Source organism: Ambystoma mexicanum, chromosome 2q (assembly GCF_040938575.1).
Source record: "Ambystoma mexicanum isolate Mex_15411 chromosome 2q, UKY_AmexF1_1, whole genome shotgun sequence".
In the NCBI taxonomy this organism is placed as follows: Eukaryota; Metazoa; Chordata; class Amphibia; order Caudata; family Ambystomatidae; genus Ambystoma; species Ambystoma mexicanum.
This window is the reverse complement of record NC_090924.1, coordinates 1,287,005,712-1,287,023,920: the sequence shown is the minus strand read 5'-3', so window position 1 is coordinate 1,287,023,920 and position 18,209 is coordinate 1,287,005,712. Positions and strand designations below refer to the sequence as shown.

At 43.9% G+C, this 18,209-nt stretch overlaps 1 protein-coding gene across 3 annotated transcripts in view; it reads left to right on the top strand.

Annotated features, from left to right (window-relative positions):
• Window positions 1-18,209, top strand: part of DNAJC13 (DnaJ heat shock protein family (Hsp40) member C13) — a 2,820,731-nt gene that overhangs the window by 344,092 nt on the left and 2,458,430 nt on the right. For all 3 annotated transcript variants that reach the window (XM_069648714.1, XM_069648713.1, XM_069648715.1), the window contains exons 5-6: window positions 3,922-3,963; window positions 8,195-8,395. In XM_069648714.1, coding sequence (XP_069504815.1) covers window positions 3,922-3,963; window positions 8,195-8,395 — 243 coding nt within the window. The remainder of the gene's footprint in view (window positions 1-3,921; window positions 3,964-8,194; window positions 8,396-18,209) is intronic.

Sequence of the window (18,209 nt, the reverse complement as noted above, 5' to 3'; positions counted from 1 at the left end):
CGTTAGAGAGAACAGAGAGAAAACAAAATGGCGATTCTGATCATCTTAAAATGGCTTCACTCTAGTTAAACTAATAGCTACGTAATAACTAATGACTAATGAATATATATTCTTACACTGTAAATGAGGCGGTTGGTCTTCGGCCAACCAATTATCATTCATTTCCGGACCCTCAAGGGGTGCTTAGTTTTTCTGTATTGACAGTTGTTGTTGGTACTCCTTTTCACTATGCACCTCCTCATTTTGCAAAAATGTTCCTGTCTCCTATAGTCTATTTGCAAATGGCACCCACATTTTAATTTCCTTTTCCTCCACCACGATAATGTATCCGGCATGTTCTCATCAATTTGGCAGGTGTCTCTTTCTCCTTTTCCCTAAACCAAAGTATCCTACCAGCCTGCATAACTTGTGCCACCTCTTCTCCTTTTTAATAACCTTAAACTTTTCCCTTCCACTAACACTGTAATTTCCTTAAAATATGGAAAATATGTCCCTACTTTATCTAGCTTAGCCAAAACCTTGATTTCTTAGTTTTCAGTAGACGGGTCCGTTTCAGCCTCCTCCGAGGCCATGTCCCTTCGCGCCTCACTGACGTTTGTTAGTTGCATGCTGTAAAACCTCCCACAATCCTCCTGCCTCTTTTCTCCATTCTCAATGATTGCCCATGAGTAATCTATCCCTTTTCAAATTTCTCCTCCAGGCCTATACATTGGTCTACGGATTGGCCCCTATCCCCCACTTTCTGGCTAACTCCATTTCCTGCTACTTGCCTTCATGCATTCTGTGTCCCAAGCATTAGTTAACCTTCTTCTCCCCTGTCCATTCAGCACGTCCTTACATTTCAGCTCCTGGTCCCCATCCATTATAATGCCCTGCTGTTAGGGAGAATTCTCTTATAAGGCTAATTTCCCAAACCTAGGAGAGTCCCCCAGCAGCTTTGCTGGATTTTTGGGGTTTGTTTTTTTCTCCTGCTAAGAGTGAGACTCTCTTCCTCTCACTCTTAGACATGATTTGAGGTGCTTTCTGACTTAGCATGTGTTCATGGGCTATGGGGTTACCTCTTTTTACTCCATAGGGCATCATCTGTTTTTGTATGTGTGTTACACAGCACACTCAGTGCAGTAACACAGGGGTGTCATAGTGACTCCCCAACATAGACTGTACCCTGGGACTGACTACTGTCTCCCAGGGCAGGTAAAGTCACCATTGACTTTTCTAGTCCTAAATTGTGAACGGAACCAGTACAAACCATCATATTGTGGAAGTACTGGTAGGGGTAATTCGATTGCCCCTGGGTCTGTTTCCAAGGGGGCACTGTGCTGTCCCCCCCCCTTGTCGAGTTTCTGGCTGGTGGCAGTGGTTACCACGCAAAATAGTCACTCGGAGTATTCTCTATGAGATTTTCCCATTGATTTTAAACGCACCACTTTTTGGTGCAATGTTAAAGATACCGCTGCTTTATTTATTTAATATTAAATCCATGGTTGGGTCTTTTTGCCAGAACTCCGTTCCAAAATGGCGTTTGTGTCCATCTCTGTGACTGACCAAGGACGAGCCCTTTGTTCCACTATTTTGGCAGGCTTCTCCACAGAAGCCCTCCAAATGGGGCCACTCTGTCTGGGTTCCACAGGAGTGGTGGAGGGGGGAATTGGCACTCTGGACTGCGTTTCCGTAGCAACCCAAGTCGCACTCTTCTCTGATTGGCCCAGTGGTGAGCCGGGCGGCTCACCACTTAGCATTTGTGAGTGATAGCTAGGCTGATGAATGGGGGTTTTTCTGCATAAAAGCAGGGCATTTGGGACTGGAACTTCAGAAGTTGCCACAGGACCTAAGAATCCGAAGAGGGAAGAAGCTGAGCCATCTGCAACGACACCACCGGTGAAGCCCTGCTGCAACGAACTCACCACTTTCCCCAATGACAAGAGAAGATCTTCTGCTGGACGAGTCTTCTTCCTTTGAGCTGGTGGGACCAACCAGTTTGCCACTTTCGCCTTCAAAAGATGTCTCTTGGTCGAATAGCCCGTGCCAAGCACCCCGGCGGCCGGATAGCCAAGCTTCACCACTTTGACCGCGAATAAAAGGACTGCACCTTTTAATTGGGAACTCCATGGCTGGTTTCATCCCTGAGCAGTGCAACGACTCCAAGTTTCCTCCTCGACGAGATCCTCTCATCCCGTGATCGGAACAACGAACTGCAACCACTGCCAGGAACAACTGCCATAGCTGGAGCTTCCTCTCTCTTTAAGGTACTGTGTCCTGCCTGGCCTCCCTTTCTACAGATTGATAAAGGTGACCCTTAAATCCTTGGCTTTCTAAACTGGTTTGGCCCCAGACCTTCTAACTTTCTTTCTTGAACTAAACCAACCTCTTTTGAACACTCTGCAAAGACTTTTAGTGCAACTTAAACTGTGTGATCTTGGGCACATTTCGCTTTGCTCCATTTAAAGTGGGCCTGGCCTACTTTGGCTCTCCAGTGTATACTGCCTTTATTCCCTTGCTCTGAACTACTAAAAGTGTTGGGGACTGTATTATTTTTATGCTCTGCCTCTTTCTCTCCCTTTAACCAAACTATTGGAGTGCCATCTAAGTTACGCGCTCACATCTGTCTTGACAAATAGTGGTGTTTTAACTCTGACTTGTCTAATAGTTATTAAGGGAGGTGTGTATACTTTATCTGACTGTGTTTTAACTTGCTTTTGATTTGGAGTGCTAGTGTATTGCCTAAAGTGTGTTTTAAATAAATAACTCTATGCTTTTGATACAAAGCTCTGGTCAGCATTTGTTTGCTCTACTGTGTTTTTAGCCCTATTGTGTATACTCTGCATACTGCCCTACTCTTCTTGAGAGAAGTCTGACTGCTCAGCCACAGCTACCAGGTAAATCTGGGTGGTGCAGACTGCTACCAATTGGGTTTCCTGCTTACTCCTGTAGCCTTAATCTTTTTTGCAGTGTTCCCAAAGTGAACTGCACCGTATTATGCCTAACACCTGCCCCAAGAAATCAAAACATTGCATTGTCCTGGAATTCAAGCTTGATCTCAAATGACAGTCCTCGTCTTCGACAGGCATATCACAATAAATATTGCAATATTGCATATAACTAAATAATGCATAGCCTTTTCCTCATTGGGCTGAAGACATCATTTAAGCAGTGCGTCTCCTCCCTAATCTAGTCCTGAGACATAAATGCCCTTTTGCTTAATGACCTCTACCCCAACCTTTGTGAAGTACCCAAACATGGGAAGTCTATATTTTCTGTATTGTTCCAAGTGTATTGTTTACAGTAGAAGCACCATCCCATTTCTAAAATACAAATATTCTTAAAAAGCCAGACACATTGATGTCCTTGGTTGGAAGTGTATACTACACTAGTCTGGGGAGGGAGCCATCAGTTAGGTAAGCCTCCAGGAGTCCAGTCCACCATCCCAAAATGTTCCTAGAATGTCACACATGTTAGAGCATTCTATTCCATTTGTTAGTCTTTCCTCTACCTATCTATTATGTGTGTTGATTTTAATTTGGGTTTGGGAATAGGTCCATGGTGCAATCAAGAGTGTTCATGGAGTTTTGGAAATATTTTCAGACAATGGTAATGGAGGATGTGGTGAGACTCGGGACACTCTGTAATATGAGCTGTTGATCGACCGCTTTTGTACTTTTCTGCCCTTCATTTCTGCCATGTTTGGTGCCGCAAACTGGGCTTTCTCTAAATATGGACGCCCATGACCAACGTACACAATATTGAATGGCTGTGATGCATAGCTTGAGTAATTTAAAGTGCATGCTGTGGGTGGCTTATCCAAACCATATAGTTTTAAAGTGTTTACTTTCCACAAATCGGCCAGAATTAACATGTTAATACTTGGTGTTTGAGCATGCCTTTAAATCGAGATGTAAATTGCAAACTTTTTCTTTCCTACAGAGATTCCGGACCGACTTCTCTGAAGGGAAAATCACGGGAAGGGTATGTTTTTAAATCTATCTTTCTCAGGATGTTGTGTGTCCAAAGTTAATTTATATTGAACCCAAAATTTGTTCTGGTGTTTTAGATTTACACTTATGTCCCACCCCCTTTCCTCCATCCTTGTGGGGCGTCCCCCAACATGGGGACGGTACCGGAAGCTTTGGCAACGAAAAATTGAGCTTCCCCTTTAAAATTTTAGTATAGCGCGGCCTCGGGTGTCGGAACACCCTGCCAAGGCCCCACCTTCCGGCACCTCACTTCAGCCCTTTCAAGGTTACTTTTAGCATTGCTGAGTACGGTTCAGTAAGGTTATCTCTTGGGTCTTTATGGTTATTCTTTGTATTACCTACTATCGTCCATCCCTCCTAACTTTCCCAACTAGAAAATTTTCCTATGATTGTTTCCAACCTGAAACTACACCATCTGACATAGGGTCATATCAGTTTGGTGGTAACAGTTAACACTTGTATTTGAAGTACCACTTTTTTTTGTATTGAAGATTTTTGGTTTTACAGTACAGAAATGTAGCTCAAGACATGAAATGCACACAATTCGTGAAAACTGCTCTGAACTAGAAATGGTCTGCAAAAATGTTATCATGTAGGTCAACACTTCATCAGTTTCATAGTGGGCCCAACACGCTCCCTTAGGAACCTCAGACCACCTTACACCTGTTCACTCCTGTATCTGAAAATGGCTTTTTCAACAACTCTGTTCTTGTGCATCCCTGAGCGCTGTTCCTCCCCAGAAGGTGCTGGGTCGTCTTCCATACCCAAAGTATCGGATTCTAAACCAGCATGGTTCCCCTCCTTAAATAAATGTTCTCCCTATGCGGTAGGACATTAGTCTTCATCCGCCCCAATATAAACAAGTCGTAACTTGTTCTGACCTTTAACCCTAGGACTCTGGCAACATTATGCCTAACCCCATTCCAGAATTCTGAGACTCTTCCAGCTCCACAGCTTGTGTAGTATTGTCACCCTAGAATGTTTGGAAGCCCAGAATGTATCTGCCTTACTTAAACTTACTTTGAACATCCTAAGTGTTGTCTAGTAGGCATGATGTAACAATTTTGGCAAACATGTTTTGGTACCTGTGTCTCGATGCACCATGAGAGCCATTCACCACAGGGCCCACCTCTTTCCAGATCCTTGGACCATCCCGCCAGGACTCCTTTATACACCTCGTCCCTTGTCTTGAGCATCGCATATATATCGTGGAGGCCCCATGTGTTCTCCTCAATGATGCCCCCAAATAATCCTCAACGTCTTGAGTGGCGATCTCTGGTTGAATTTTAATCATGCTGAGAACGTTTTGAATTCCCCAAAGCTGCATCGTTCCATCTCATACCTGTCCTTTGCTTCAGAGAAGGTTTACCATGTATCCTTGTCACACATATCCTTGATTTGCTTCAATCCTGCCAAATAACAGTTTTGCCAAAAGATAGATCTTCAATCCAGTTTAAATGCAGGTTAGACCAGATTGTGGTCCTCTGGAATACCAGCAGTTCAGCAGCACACAGTTTATAAATATTCGGCTATGCCATCCTCAAACCTGCAACAGAGCTGCTCTATCTGGTGATAGTAGTCATCCAGCTTCATGTTGGGAGTTGGCCTTCCTTCCCACTTACACCCTGACCTCCATCTTATCTGATGAACCCTCTTTTGCCAACAACTTGTCCAAGTGTCGAAACACGAAGACTAGATGATACGATTCTAAACTGACAGACTCCACCCCATGTCATAGATAATTATCGACGGTTCAGGCCAGTTCTCACTGTCGTAACGTTCCTGAGGAATTACCGCATTAGGTGGCCGACTTTTTTGAGTATCCTCTCTGGTACATGCAAGGGCAGCATTGACCGAATATAATTTACCTTTGGGGCCATAACCATTTCGACTTGGTTAAATTGCTTCCACAATGAAAACCATATTATTACTAATCTGTTGGTCATATTCCATCTCACAAGGCCGGTGCTGTTACCTTTCAACCCAGTGAAGACCTTCCTCTTTGGTCTGCCTTCGCTCTCCCTCTCCCCTGCTGATCTGCTCAGCTTGGCACCAGGCCCTGGTTACCCTCTGCCTTTCGGGCCCAGGTCCCTGCCCACCCAGCCACACACCTGCACTGCCTCCTGGCAACCCTGCACTTGGGTCTGTATCGGTTACCCTACAGTCCGTCTACTTGCACTTATCAGACGCCCCTTGTCTGCGCCTTTACCTTGCACTTGCCATCTCGCTGGCTGCACTAACAGTTTTTTGTTTATTGCTCAGCACTTTCCACTTCTCCACTCTCCCTGCACTTTCGCCTCCCTCTCCCCTGCACTTGCACGTCCTCATTGTCACTGGGCCTAGTAAGATCGTTGTTTTGTTCCCCCTCGTTTCCTCTCCCTTGCATCGTCACGCTCTGTAACACTTGTGTATGCGCACAATACAAATAAAATATCATATCAGTGCCGTGATACCCAAGTATTCTTGGGCATAATGTGAGCTCCGTTTTCTCCAGGACTCTCCTAAGACCTGTTTGGGACAGAATAAGTACTTCTGATTTAGACCGGTTGAATATATATCAAAACAACTCCGCCCAGCCCCTCCAAAGTTGTTAATTCTACATGATCCGCTCGCATAGAAGAGGGTATATTTTCGATGACAAGAAGTCCTCTTTTTCTAGTATAGTGTTGACCTAACGGTAGTCTGTCCGCTCCATCAACATGCATCCTTCTTGCCACCTCCAACCTTTCTTCAGCTGAGATGGACTAGAAATCAAACCATCCATCATCACCAAAGCGGACTGGTTCATGTATAACAGCGTAGTCTGCTCAATGAAGTTTGCGTTTTGTATTGATTTGAAGAACAGGTACGGCAATTTCGATCAGAAATTACTTAGAATAACACATTTTCATATGGCGGAAGCATTCCCACAAAGGTTACCTGTACCATAGCATAAAGATGAGAACAAGTAGTCAGCCAGTATGAGGGTGTGAAAAATAAAGACATATACCAGGGACAAAACAAACAAACAAAATGTATATAAGAAAACTAGTGGCTTACAAAGATAAACTTAACTGAAGTGGGCAAGTGCTTAAAACTAAAGAGGAGTACCAAATAAATATACATTTACAATCTGTGTATGCAAATCTCGTGAATATGAATGAGGGGTATCCTAAAAACTCGTCAGGATTGCAGCCCTCGAGGCATGGAGTTGGGAAACCCTGATATAGAGGGCGGGTAGAAAAATTGAGGACTTTTTCTAGTAGAGAGGAAGGCAGGATTAGGAGCGAGCAGTAGTCCAGTTTGATGAGTACAAGGGGAGATTATCATTTTTTGTAGAGTGGTTAGTAAGAAAAGGACGAATTTTCGGAATGTTGAGGCGGTGAATAGGTCACCATCAATGAGGACCCCAAATTTGCAAGACTTGTGTGAGGAAACAAGGAAGGAGTGTGAGCATGGCCTTGGAAGCTAGGAAAAAGATTACTTCATTTTTGAAGCATTCAGCAAGATGTAGGGGATTGCCAGCCAGTGACAAATTGCGGTGAGACAGTTCGTAATCTGTTCTGAGATGGCTGGGTCAAAGGAGGAAAAAAGTAAAGTATTTGATTTTCATTAGCAAAAAGGTGATTGAGAAAACCAAAGGATGAGATTAGTCTTCCTAGGGCATAGGTATAAAGTGTAAAGAGCAGAGGTCCAATGCCTGACCCTTGGGTGGGGGGAGGGGCACGGACAGGTAGAGGGGTTGGGTGAACATTTCTTGAGTAACAATAGATTTTAAAGGACCGACCTTCCAGTTAGGGGTCGGTCAGAGTTCAGCGCAGATTTGCGAAAACCAAGGTTGGAAAGTGAGACAGAGAGAGGAGTGGTTGAGTGTCAAAAGCAGCAGAAAGTTCCAAAAGGATGAGTACAAATAGTTAAAAATGTAAACTGTTTTGGAATCCTTTATTTTCCTGTGACTTCCAATAATAGTCACATTGATTCAGAGATCTTGCAACTTGATGATTAGTTGCATCTGGCCATTGTAATGCATACCCATTCGACATCAATACAAGCTAGAAAGAAAATTGCATTTGTTGGTTAGTTCGATTGTGTTTGTTTTCAGTTGGGCAATGCTTGAATTATACTTTACTAAACCTCAAGGAGAAGCCTTTTTTTCTTTTTTCTTGTATAAAAGTATTTGTTTTAATTGTTTTAGAAAAATGTAATGTCTTATGTAGCTGTCTAAGTTGCCTGTCCTTTTTCAGAGGTACAACTGCTTCAAACATCACTGGAGTGACACACGGAAGCCTGTCGTCCTTGAAGTGACGCCCGGAGGCATTGACCAGATTGATCCAGGGAATAACCGAATCCTCTGCTCCTACGACTATAGAAACATTGAAGGCTTTGCCGAACTTTCGGATTACCAAGGAGGTTTCTGTATCATTTATGGAGGCTTCAGTAGATTGGTAAGGACCATTAAACAACCTGTTCAAGCAAGATCATTTGGCTGTTTGGGCAACGTTGGCCCATGTCGGTCACCATTGCTGCTCCACTGCTCATAGACAGATATAATTTGCAGTACAGCCTCTACCTTTACCTTCTTCACTATTGCTGGTAGTCCTAGCCAACGCAGTCACCAACAGACCCATTGCGCATTATGGTCGCACAACCTCATCTGGATTATCTCACCACAAATCTGGATCATGCAACCAGCATCAGACCTGATAACCTAATTTAACCTTGATACCATTTTCATTGAAGTCCTGATTTCCCCCCCATACATGCTCAATGTTTTCCACCCACCATGATACAGCTTCCAGCATGTGGCGAGAGTGGGTATGGTTGGGAATTGCCTTATAGTTATTCACACGACAGCATGGCTCTTCAGGAATGTGCGCACACATCATTGTGGCATCTCCGCTCTTCCCGACCAACCTGTGCTATTTAAACTGTGCAGTTTCAGGGTACCTTGAACCATACCAATTTACAGTTGATGGGTACCACTAGCATATTGTTTGATGTTTAGTTTAAGGTTATGGTTAGCTTGGGTAGAATCATCACACATTACCATTTACAAGATCTGGGAAAGGGGTGGAAATCAGCAATCCTGATATGGATCCACACTAGTCTGGAATGACAGTTCTTTACAATGAATTATATGGGGTCGGAATTCCCTTGCTATGCGAGTGAAGGTGTGGAACTGCTGAAAGATCTTCCAGTCATTCTTGCACTTCAAGATGAGTCTCCTATAGAAAGACCAGAAAGTGTAAGTCATACGTTTATACCCATAAATGTTTTCATTGTAGAACATGTACTTAAACTAGTAGGGTCTTAATGGCATTTCACAGGAACTCCCCATTTGAGATGTCTAAAACTTTCTCACAGAGGGAGGGATGGTAGAGGTGTGTTTTCTTCCTATGCTCCGAACTCCCAACATGACACTTTATTGTCAAGGGTTTTTACGATGATAATTAAAAGCAGTGGTAGCTGAACGCTATAGTATTGTTAATATCTCGGAGAAAACGCTTCCAGGAGGTTCCAGTTCTGGAAGTTGCCTATAAGGGAAACCCAACTAGGAATACCCTACAGGCATTAAGGACTACGAAGAGTCGGCTGAGCTGCTTGGAACTAAGTGGCAGGAAAATCACTGCTGTATGTTAAACAATATTTGTATTCAAATATACTAGACGGACTGCGTGCCAGTGTTATGTAGTCAGCTGGAGACAAACAAGGTTTTCTTTCACAGTGGTTTATTGCACAAAAAATACTGGTCACAGATCAATAAATTTAGCCAACTGATGACGGTTCTTTTCACCTCATAGGCACAGGCGTTCTGTCTTACTTTACTTGCAACGGCCTCTGCTGGCCTTAATTAGTTCCAAGATAACAGCCAGGCGATTACAGGCTTTTCACCCTTCAACCTGTCCGCCGGCCATGAAAACGAAATTAACAAGATATCAATAGTATACACTTCACCACTTTGAATCCTTCTTCTTAGGCGGCCGTTTCTCTCCACTGGAAGGTCTTGAGCCTTGGTCCGCTTACTACTAGTAAGCCCACTCGTAATCTTGGCTGGTCTCGCTCCACTCGGGTGCGGCGTCTCTCGCCTCGCGCTGCTCCTGTAAAATAAGACGCCTCCTGAGTCTCTTGGAGTTGCATTTAATCCTTGTCTGTCCCCTCCCCCGTAATCAGCCCCATGTGTTCTCAGCAACGGTTTTAACACACCTGATTCAGATTCCCCACCTCCTCCCTGCTCCGTCCACTGTGGGCTAGCCCTGTACTTTGTTTGTGTTCGGGCGGTTTTAACATAAGGAAACCTGGTTCTCCCTTTCCTTTTTCTTCTTTGTTTACCCGTCTGTGTGCCTCCCCCCTGATGCAGTATTTCGTGGGGCATTTTGGGATCTGTATTTTCTCTTTTTATTGATGGCCAGCACTTGACGAGACCCTTCCTCAACCCCCTCCTTTCTCCCAGTGTCCAGGACGGCTGCCACTGCTTCCACCTCACAGCCAGTAAACTCAAAACAGACATTCAATCAATTCCTAACTGAAATGAGGAATAACCAAGGTGAATGACACAGAATGATCACATAGAAGCAGAGATGAGGCTGTTTTATATCTAACTCCACACAGCAGAGGACCTCCCTGGAGATGTTTTAGCAACCGATATACGGAACAAACTCCACCTCAGACCTGGAGGCATATTCGAGGAATCCAGGGGCGGACATTTCAATGAGGTTGCACTAGACATTAGATCCTTGAAGATGAATAAACGGCCTCGTTCGGATGAATAGCTTGGGGATGAAGATTGAATCAAAGGCTTCATATCAAGGAGCAAATGTGACATTTCTATTTAATACATTTTAAGATGAATGCAGAATTACCCCCATGACTGAGGAAGCCAAGATGCGTCTCATACCTAAGCCTGGGAAGAACTCTTGAGTGTGAAGGGTGCAGAATGATGGATCTTATTAATATAGATGTGAAAGTATACACACACATTTTGGCCAATAAATTGAAGAACGGCCTACCATCATTGGTAGACCCAACCAGTCTGGGTTTGTTTTGAGTAGGCAGACATTTGATAATGTGAGGAGAATTGTGCACATTGAGAAGGTGAACAAAAAAAATACCTTCTTTCTTGGTGTCATTAGAAAGATTTGGGTAGAGTTCAGTGGATGTTTCTATATTTAATTCTTAAGAAATTGGGCTTTTGGGGAAAGATTTATTTCTGTGGTGCAAACATCTTATAAACGACTGTCAGCTAGGCTTTTGATAAACATTGCCTTTACGGATCAGACTTTTCAGAGTACAAGACAAATGCTCCCTATTTGTTTTTATTGTTGCTTAAAGCTCAGAACAGAGCACTGTACACATTGTGGGTAGCCAGCATATGGGCTGGCATCTTTTAACAGTAGCGCAGTATTGTGAGTTAGTGTGTCTGTGTTGGTTTGTACACCCATTGGGATTAGTCCGTGGTAAGGTGTTGGAAAAGCCACGTTTGAGAGATTTGCGAAAGAGTGGATCTGTGACAAGGGAAGGATTGTTTGCAGGTCCTCTTGGCGGGCGAATTGTGATTCAAGCCAGTTGGTAGATTTGCTGCGTGAGGAGCGTGTACCACCAGATACGTGCAGCTTAGTCGCCAGGTAAACCTGTGTGCTACTTGTGACTGCTGTGGTAGGTCAGGAGGAGGAGACAAACTAGTTTTTGTCCGATGCACCAAGTGGTTTATTGAAATAAGAGTGTGACCCATCTATCCCTGTGCTGTAGATTCCCTACCTAATAAAACTAACTAGTGTGCTTGTCAGTAAAGTCCAAAAAGTAAATGGTCTGTCCTCCATCTCAAGACTCAACTAATCTGGCCCTACCACTGAATAAAGAAACTACAGAAGTCCAGAAGCATAACTCCCTTCTCCTCAAAAGGTTGTTCGGCCCTAACAGATGATTTTCAAATGGTTCTTCGCTATCTGTTAGGTTAATTCCTTTCGTTTTTCTTGGGGACACTTCCACCATCATGTCGTCCCCTTTCCTTTCCTTTTAGCGATGAGCCTGTTTTCCTAGCAATATTTGCGTGTTCACCCATTTGAGCTAAGTCTTCAAGTGTCTCTAAGGTTCCCTTTCCCCAACAATTTAAAGGAATCCAAATGTCTCTTCTCTTGATCTTGACTTTCTGTATTCCTTTGCTTCTTTATTTCCACCCCAAAAAACATGCTTTACATAAATCTTCACTTGGTCTTTCGAAATGCTTGCTGTGTCACTCGGACGAGTAGGCTGAGTCCCATGGGTATTCTTACTCTTATAAGGACTTCTTACGTTACTGGGACAAGTAGGCTGAGTGTTTCCCTGCTCCCTGTATCCCTCTTCAGGTCTCCCGCTACATTTTAGCTCATGGGCTAGCATCACCGGATCTATCTTCGGGGTCGCAACATCGCTTGGTGTTGGAATGACCATTGAGGTCATGCCGGCTCATCTTAGTTCATCTGTGTGGCTCTGCGTAGCCATGGCTGCAACGGTCTCTGCGCGGTTCTCTCTCTGCACAACAAGATCTCTGGTTTTCCCGTTCCTCATTGGTACATCCACTAGCCAGGTCTTCCCCGCCGGCACTCTCCCGGTCCTCAGCAGCTCCCAGCTCTTCCCAGGTACCAACTTGTCGGCCTTCGCTCTCCATGTTCAGTCCTTCTATTTTTATATCTAAGCGCTGGGTCCTCCCCAGCAGAACATCATAGCCTCTTTTCTCTTTGAGTAATCTCTTACCCGTCTGGGCTCCTTCGTCACAGTTGGATTAACTTTGGAGCATGGAGTGACCTGTATTACTCACCCATCTCTCTTCTTTGTCTCAGTGGTTTTGTCAAACATTTCTTCAATTAATGTTGGGACTAACATTACAATAACCAACCATGGTTTTCTCTGAGGCATGGATGTTGGTGGTGGTTCAACAGTTTTATGGAGACCCTTGACAGAATGGGAGGCCTTATGCCCAGAAGGGGAGTTTCTACCTGTGAGGTCCCAGTAACTGCCACTCCTAGGGGAAATGCTTTGTGGCAGGCTCACCATACTAGCCACACAAGGAAAGGCTCCCCTCTTGGGAGAAGTGACAAAACCCTGCAATTGTCACATTTCTCTGTAGATAATACATGGAGTCTTGAACAGTATCCTGCCCTGCGATGGAAACCAATGTAGTTTGTGTTGGGCAGGATGATTCAGTCAGATTTTCGTGCACCAGTGTAAGAGTTGCTCCCGTGCGATGGACGGCTTTTAAGGGAGCCAAGTGAATGGCTGTTCGCCCTGTCATGAGGGCATTTCCCACATTGATGTGCCAGACCAAAGAACCTGCACTATGTTCCGTAAATGCTGAGGCAGCATGAAGTGTGGAGATTTGGGATCAGGCCTTTTGGGCCTTTTGGGCCTTCTTGGCTAGGTGTTTTTTAAAAAGACTGGCTGTTGTGATGCTTACATTTTTGCTGAATCTGAGAGTTGCAAATCAAATCCTTCAAGGCGCATATAATTGAACAACTGTTGCACTATCACTTTTGTTTATATTGGCATTGGAACTGATAATTATCCATATAAGAATGAATCCGGCAACAAAGGGATGTATTTTGGGGCAGGGAGCACTAATTGAATGTTTTACAGATTATCTGTTATTATCCATCGTTGACCCCATGAACTCCTTACCAACCCTGCTTAAGGAATTGCAATATGTTTGTGAAATAGCAGGGTTTAAAGTAAATTTGTATAAGTTGGAGATTTTGAACTTGATTCTCCTGTACAAGAAACAAAATGGACAACTTTAAAAAAAAATGTATTCAACATGTGTATGGCGCCTATACATCAAAGTGTTTCAATTGCCGCAAGATCGAAAAAAGGGGACTGGGAGTGTGGGGAACAAAGGCGAAAATAAATCACAGTAACAGTCCTACTTTTCAATGGGCAACCCAGCATATTTGTTATATTAACCCTATCCCTAGAGAAGCTACATGCAGTCGTTTTTCCCAACTTGCTGAAGAAGCATATTAAAGATCACACCTAGTGTGAACCCCTAGATATTTGATGGTTGGGACACATTTGTTGAATGCCTTTCAAGCGCTCCCTGTACCAATTTGTGAATCCCTTTTTTAGCACATTAAACAAGGTTGTATGTGCCTTTGCATGGCAAGGAAAGAGGCCAAGGGTGTAGAGGAAGCTATTGAGGGCAACAAAACAGAGGGAGAGTTGCAACTACAAATTTTGCAGCTTACTTTGTTAGCGCACAGCTTAGAAATGTGTGTGTGGTTTAAGGTAGATTCAGAGAAAATATGGGTTGGGGTGAACCATGCAGTGATGGGTATATTTCTTTCAGGTGTTCTGTGGCCAAGCGAAAAGGGCAGGCTTGTAAATATATCAAAAAGCATTATAACACAATTGATGCAAGGACTGGGATACACTGTGGAAATAAGCCATGAGACAGCGGGCCAATACTGCCCCAGGTAATGCCCCCAGGGCTGTAGTTACAGGCTCAAACGTAGCGGGGGCATTACCGTGGGTGGTATTGGCCAGCTGTCGAGGGGCTTATAGCCATTCGTACCCCAGCCAGTTACACCGGGGTACTAATGGCATAAAAAAAAGTCTAATAAATGGCCGCTGGGAAAGGGAAAACTTAGTCAGTTTTCCCCTTCCATGATGGCCATTGGGAGCGGACGCTCTGGGAACAGAAGTGTTTCCAGCGGTTTCGCTCCCGAGAAAAAGAAAAAAGAAGGTATGTGGGGTAGGGAGGGCGGGGCGGGAATAGTTTGTAGGGGAGGGGAGTGGAGGGGGGGAAAAAAAACGTACCTGTGTCCCCGGCGGGGGACGAAGGCAGCCTCCAGCCTTGGAGAGGCTCGCAGCGGGGAATGCCCCGTTTCGAGCCTCCTCATTGGCTAAGGGGTGTTGCCACGCCCACCGCCGTGAACAAAGGCAGGCACGCTTGTATGTCCATGGGAATACCATGTGGTATAGCTCGGAAAAGAGCCAATCCACGTGTAGTATTTCCCGTGGACAGCACGTCCCGGGTACTAAAATGCAGATAAATATGGATCAACTACATTTCATTTACACCTCCCTCCCCCAATTATACATAGTAATCCCCAGTTTTTGACAACAATCTATGACACAACCGTCTCAAGATGTAAAACAGGGAGCTGTAGAAGTCAATGAGAGATTCTTAGACGAGAGGATATAGAGTTGTTCTGAAAAGTCAAGCCAAATTTAAAGGTAAAATTGTAACATATTTCAATGTTACCAGCTAAGACATTGGGTATTGCACCCCATAAATAAAGCAGCTGCTGCCATAGATATGCTCTTTCACTCGATTTGTGATCAGGATTTTTTATCAAATCTATACAAAGAAATTAAAGCAACTTGAACATATTAAGTATGAGGTTTTATTGGTCCGTGAGCGATGCACTATGGGAAGGATCTTTTGAGGAAAATACATTGTCCCTACCTTGGAAAATATACTGCGTAGTTTGCCAGTAGTTTGTTCATTATCTGCTCCCCCGCTCTCCCATTCGGTAAGTTACATAAAATATATCCTAACACTTCGGAATTATGCTGGCGAGTTTGTGGGTGACCATGAGAATTGTATCACTTTTTATGAGATTGCCAGATTAAAACATATTTTGTAAGGAGGTCCGTAATGCAATATAGAAAATGGTTGGCATACCTAGTGTCCCTGGAATATTCTTTGCTCTATTTGGATGAAATCCTTCTTGTCAGATTGATCAGCCAGGGTATTTAGTGGCACTGCAGTAGCTGATTTTATTTTATTTATTTATTTTATTTATATATTTGTAACGCGCCGGAGCTCGCAAGCATCAGGGCGCGACAAGCACACGAGAGGACAGATCACAGGACAACATAAAAAAGAAAGGACGGGGGACTCAAGGGAGTCCGTGCTGAATATGTAACGGCTTACCGAAAAAGTAACGTTTTCAGCTGCTTCCTAAATAGCAAGTACCTACTTTCACATCTGAGATTGTCAGGCAACTCGTTCCAGAGTGCTATAGCTTTGGTAGGGAAAGCTCTCCCGAGTCCATTAGCTTTGACTTTAGTGTGGCTAACTTTGAGTAGCCCTTTTTTTGCTGATCTAAGACAGCGGCTTGGTTCGTACCAGCGAAATTCCTTCTCTAGGTATGTGGGGGCCGTGCCATAAAGACAGCGGTGGACCAGTGTCAAGGATTTGAATTTAATGCGCTCCTCAATGGCGAGCCAGTGAAGGCCTCTGCGTTCATGGGTAATATGCTCACGCTTGGACTTCCCGGTGATGGTTCTAACGGCATTGTTTTGGATTATTTGGCATTGTTTAATGCAGGAGTTACTTGAACCGAGCATCAGCGCATTCCCATAGTCTAGTCGGGACAAAATCGTGGCTCTAGCAATAGTGGCGCAATTTGTGGCATTAAGATACGGCCTAATACGGTGTAGTAGTCTCTGATAGTATTGACAGTTTTTTTTGAGAAAAGTGACCTGAGCATCTGCTCCTAATGAGGATTGTAGGTATATGCCAAGTGTTTTCACCTTATTAGAGACCAGGATGTTGGAGTCCTTAATAGTAAAAGATGAGTAGGCTGGGCCTAAATTGGATAGGGCTTTTGAAGATCCGAAAGTCATGAGTTCAGTTTTAGAACTATTCAGACACATCCAGTGGGCTTTCATCCAGCTTTCTATAGTATTATAGATTGCTGAGAGTCTGTTGTTGTCTGTGATGTGGTCTCCACTGAGTTCTATAATCAGTTGGGTATCATCTGCGAAGTTGGTAAAGTAAATACCCAACTGTGAGAGGAGGGCGCAGAGGCAACGGATATAAAGATTGAATAAGAGAGGGGAGAAACTTGCACCTTGTGGGACACCGCAATCCACTGGATTCGTGCCAGAGGAGTGTCCACCCCAATGATGAGGTGAACTTGCCATATGGGGTATCTCGGGGATCCTGCTTGTTACCAACCCCCTTTTTATTTTCACTAAACCGCTGTTCAAGCTTTTGGACAACATGGGGTATAACTTAGACCAATTATGCGGATGACAGACACACAGTGCTTGATTTCTATCTCAGGAGACTATGAAAAAGAGACTGAATATGTCAATGACGTTTATGCCTTCATTCAGCAGTGGATGGTCCTTAATGGCCTGGAATGTTGCTAAAACAGAGTTGATGGTAGCTGGTACAGCGAGCAGAATAAATAAATAAATGAAGTTATGAATATAAAAGCTTTTTTATAGCTGGTTGAACTTTTGCAACCTTGAAGGTAAAGGGCCTGGTTGTCTGTTAGGACTCAGAGCGGCGTATGAAGGAGCATGTGAACACCCAATTCGCTCTAGGTAGATCGAAGAGTGCAGACTGTACCATGGAATGGCCCGCTAAATCCAGAGCAGCTGACTGGCCCATTAACTACTACCATTATCCATGTCTAGCAAGAAGTAAGCCTTCTGATCTAACATAGCTGTTGCCATGCGCTTGTCCAAAGCCAGATTGACGCGTTCCTAGGATATTCTTTTTGGTTAGATGTTCTTGAATCTGAAGGTATGCAGCCCCGTCAAGAATCTTCAGCAAGAAGGGTACATTACTAATGGGCCTATAGTTGGTTGCAATCTTCAGATCCAATGACTGCTTCAACATTGGAGTAATCCATGACACTACATCTTTGGAATACAAGGAATATCACCTCCAGCACACCATGCATTTTTCAGATATCTTTAAATTCAGTTGTATCCACCAATCGCAGGGGTTGTGACCAACCCTATTGCTACAGAGAAAGGATTGCGCCAGGGATGTGTTGGTCCCCTTCCTGTTCAAGCTATACGTGTCTGACATGGCTGATGGCTTAGAGTAGTTGTTGCCCCGCCCATGATTGGAACTGCAAAATATATTGGCCTGCCTATGCAGACTATTATTTATTGATTTATTTTGCCAAGTTGAACTTCAGCAATGTATACATTATTTTGTCGATGATGCTGCTGAAAATGATCTGAAATTAAAAACAAAAGTATATAGTTTAAAAAAAAAAGAAAAAATAAAGGCTGAAAAGATAGAAATTTATGTGGAGCGTCGAGGGCAGGCCTCTGGAGAGAGTAGGCAAGCTGCCATATTTGGGTTTTCATTTATGGCGCCACCCTACCAAGGAAGCGGATACTATGGATCTCGCGGCTAGAGCGAAAACATTTTTGTTCCGCAACTTAAACAGATTTTAAATATGGTCGCTTCTCTATTCAGCCTGTAATACATGTTTATCTATGGAAAATTCTCCTGTCCCTGCTTTACAGGTTTGA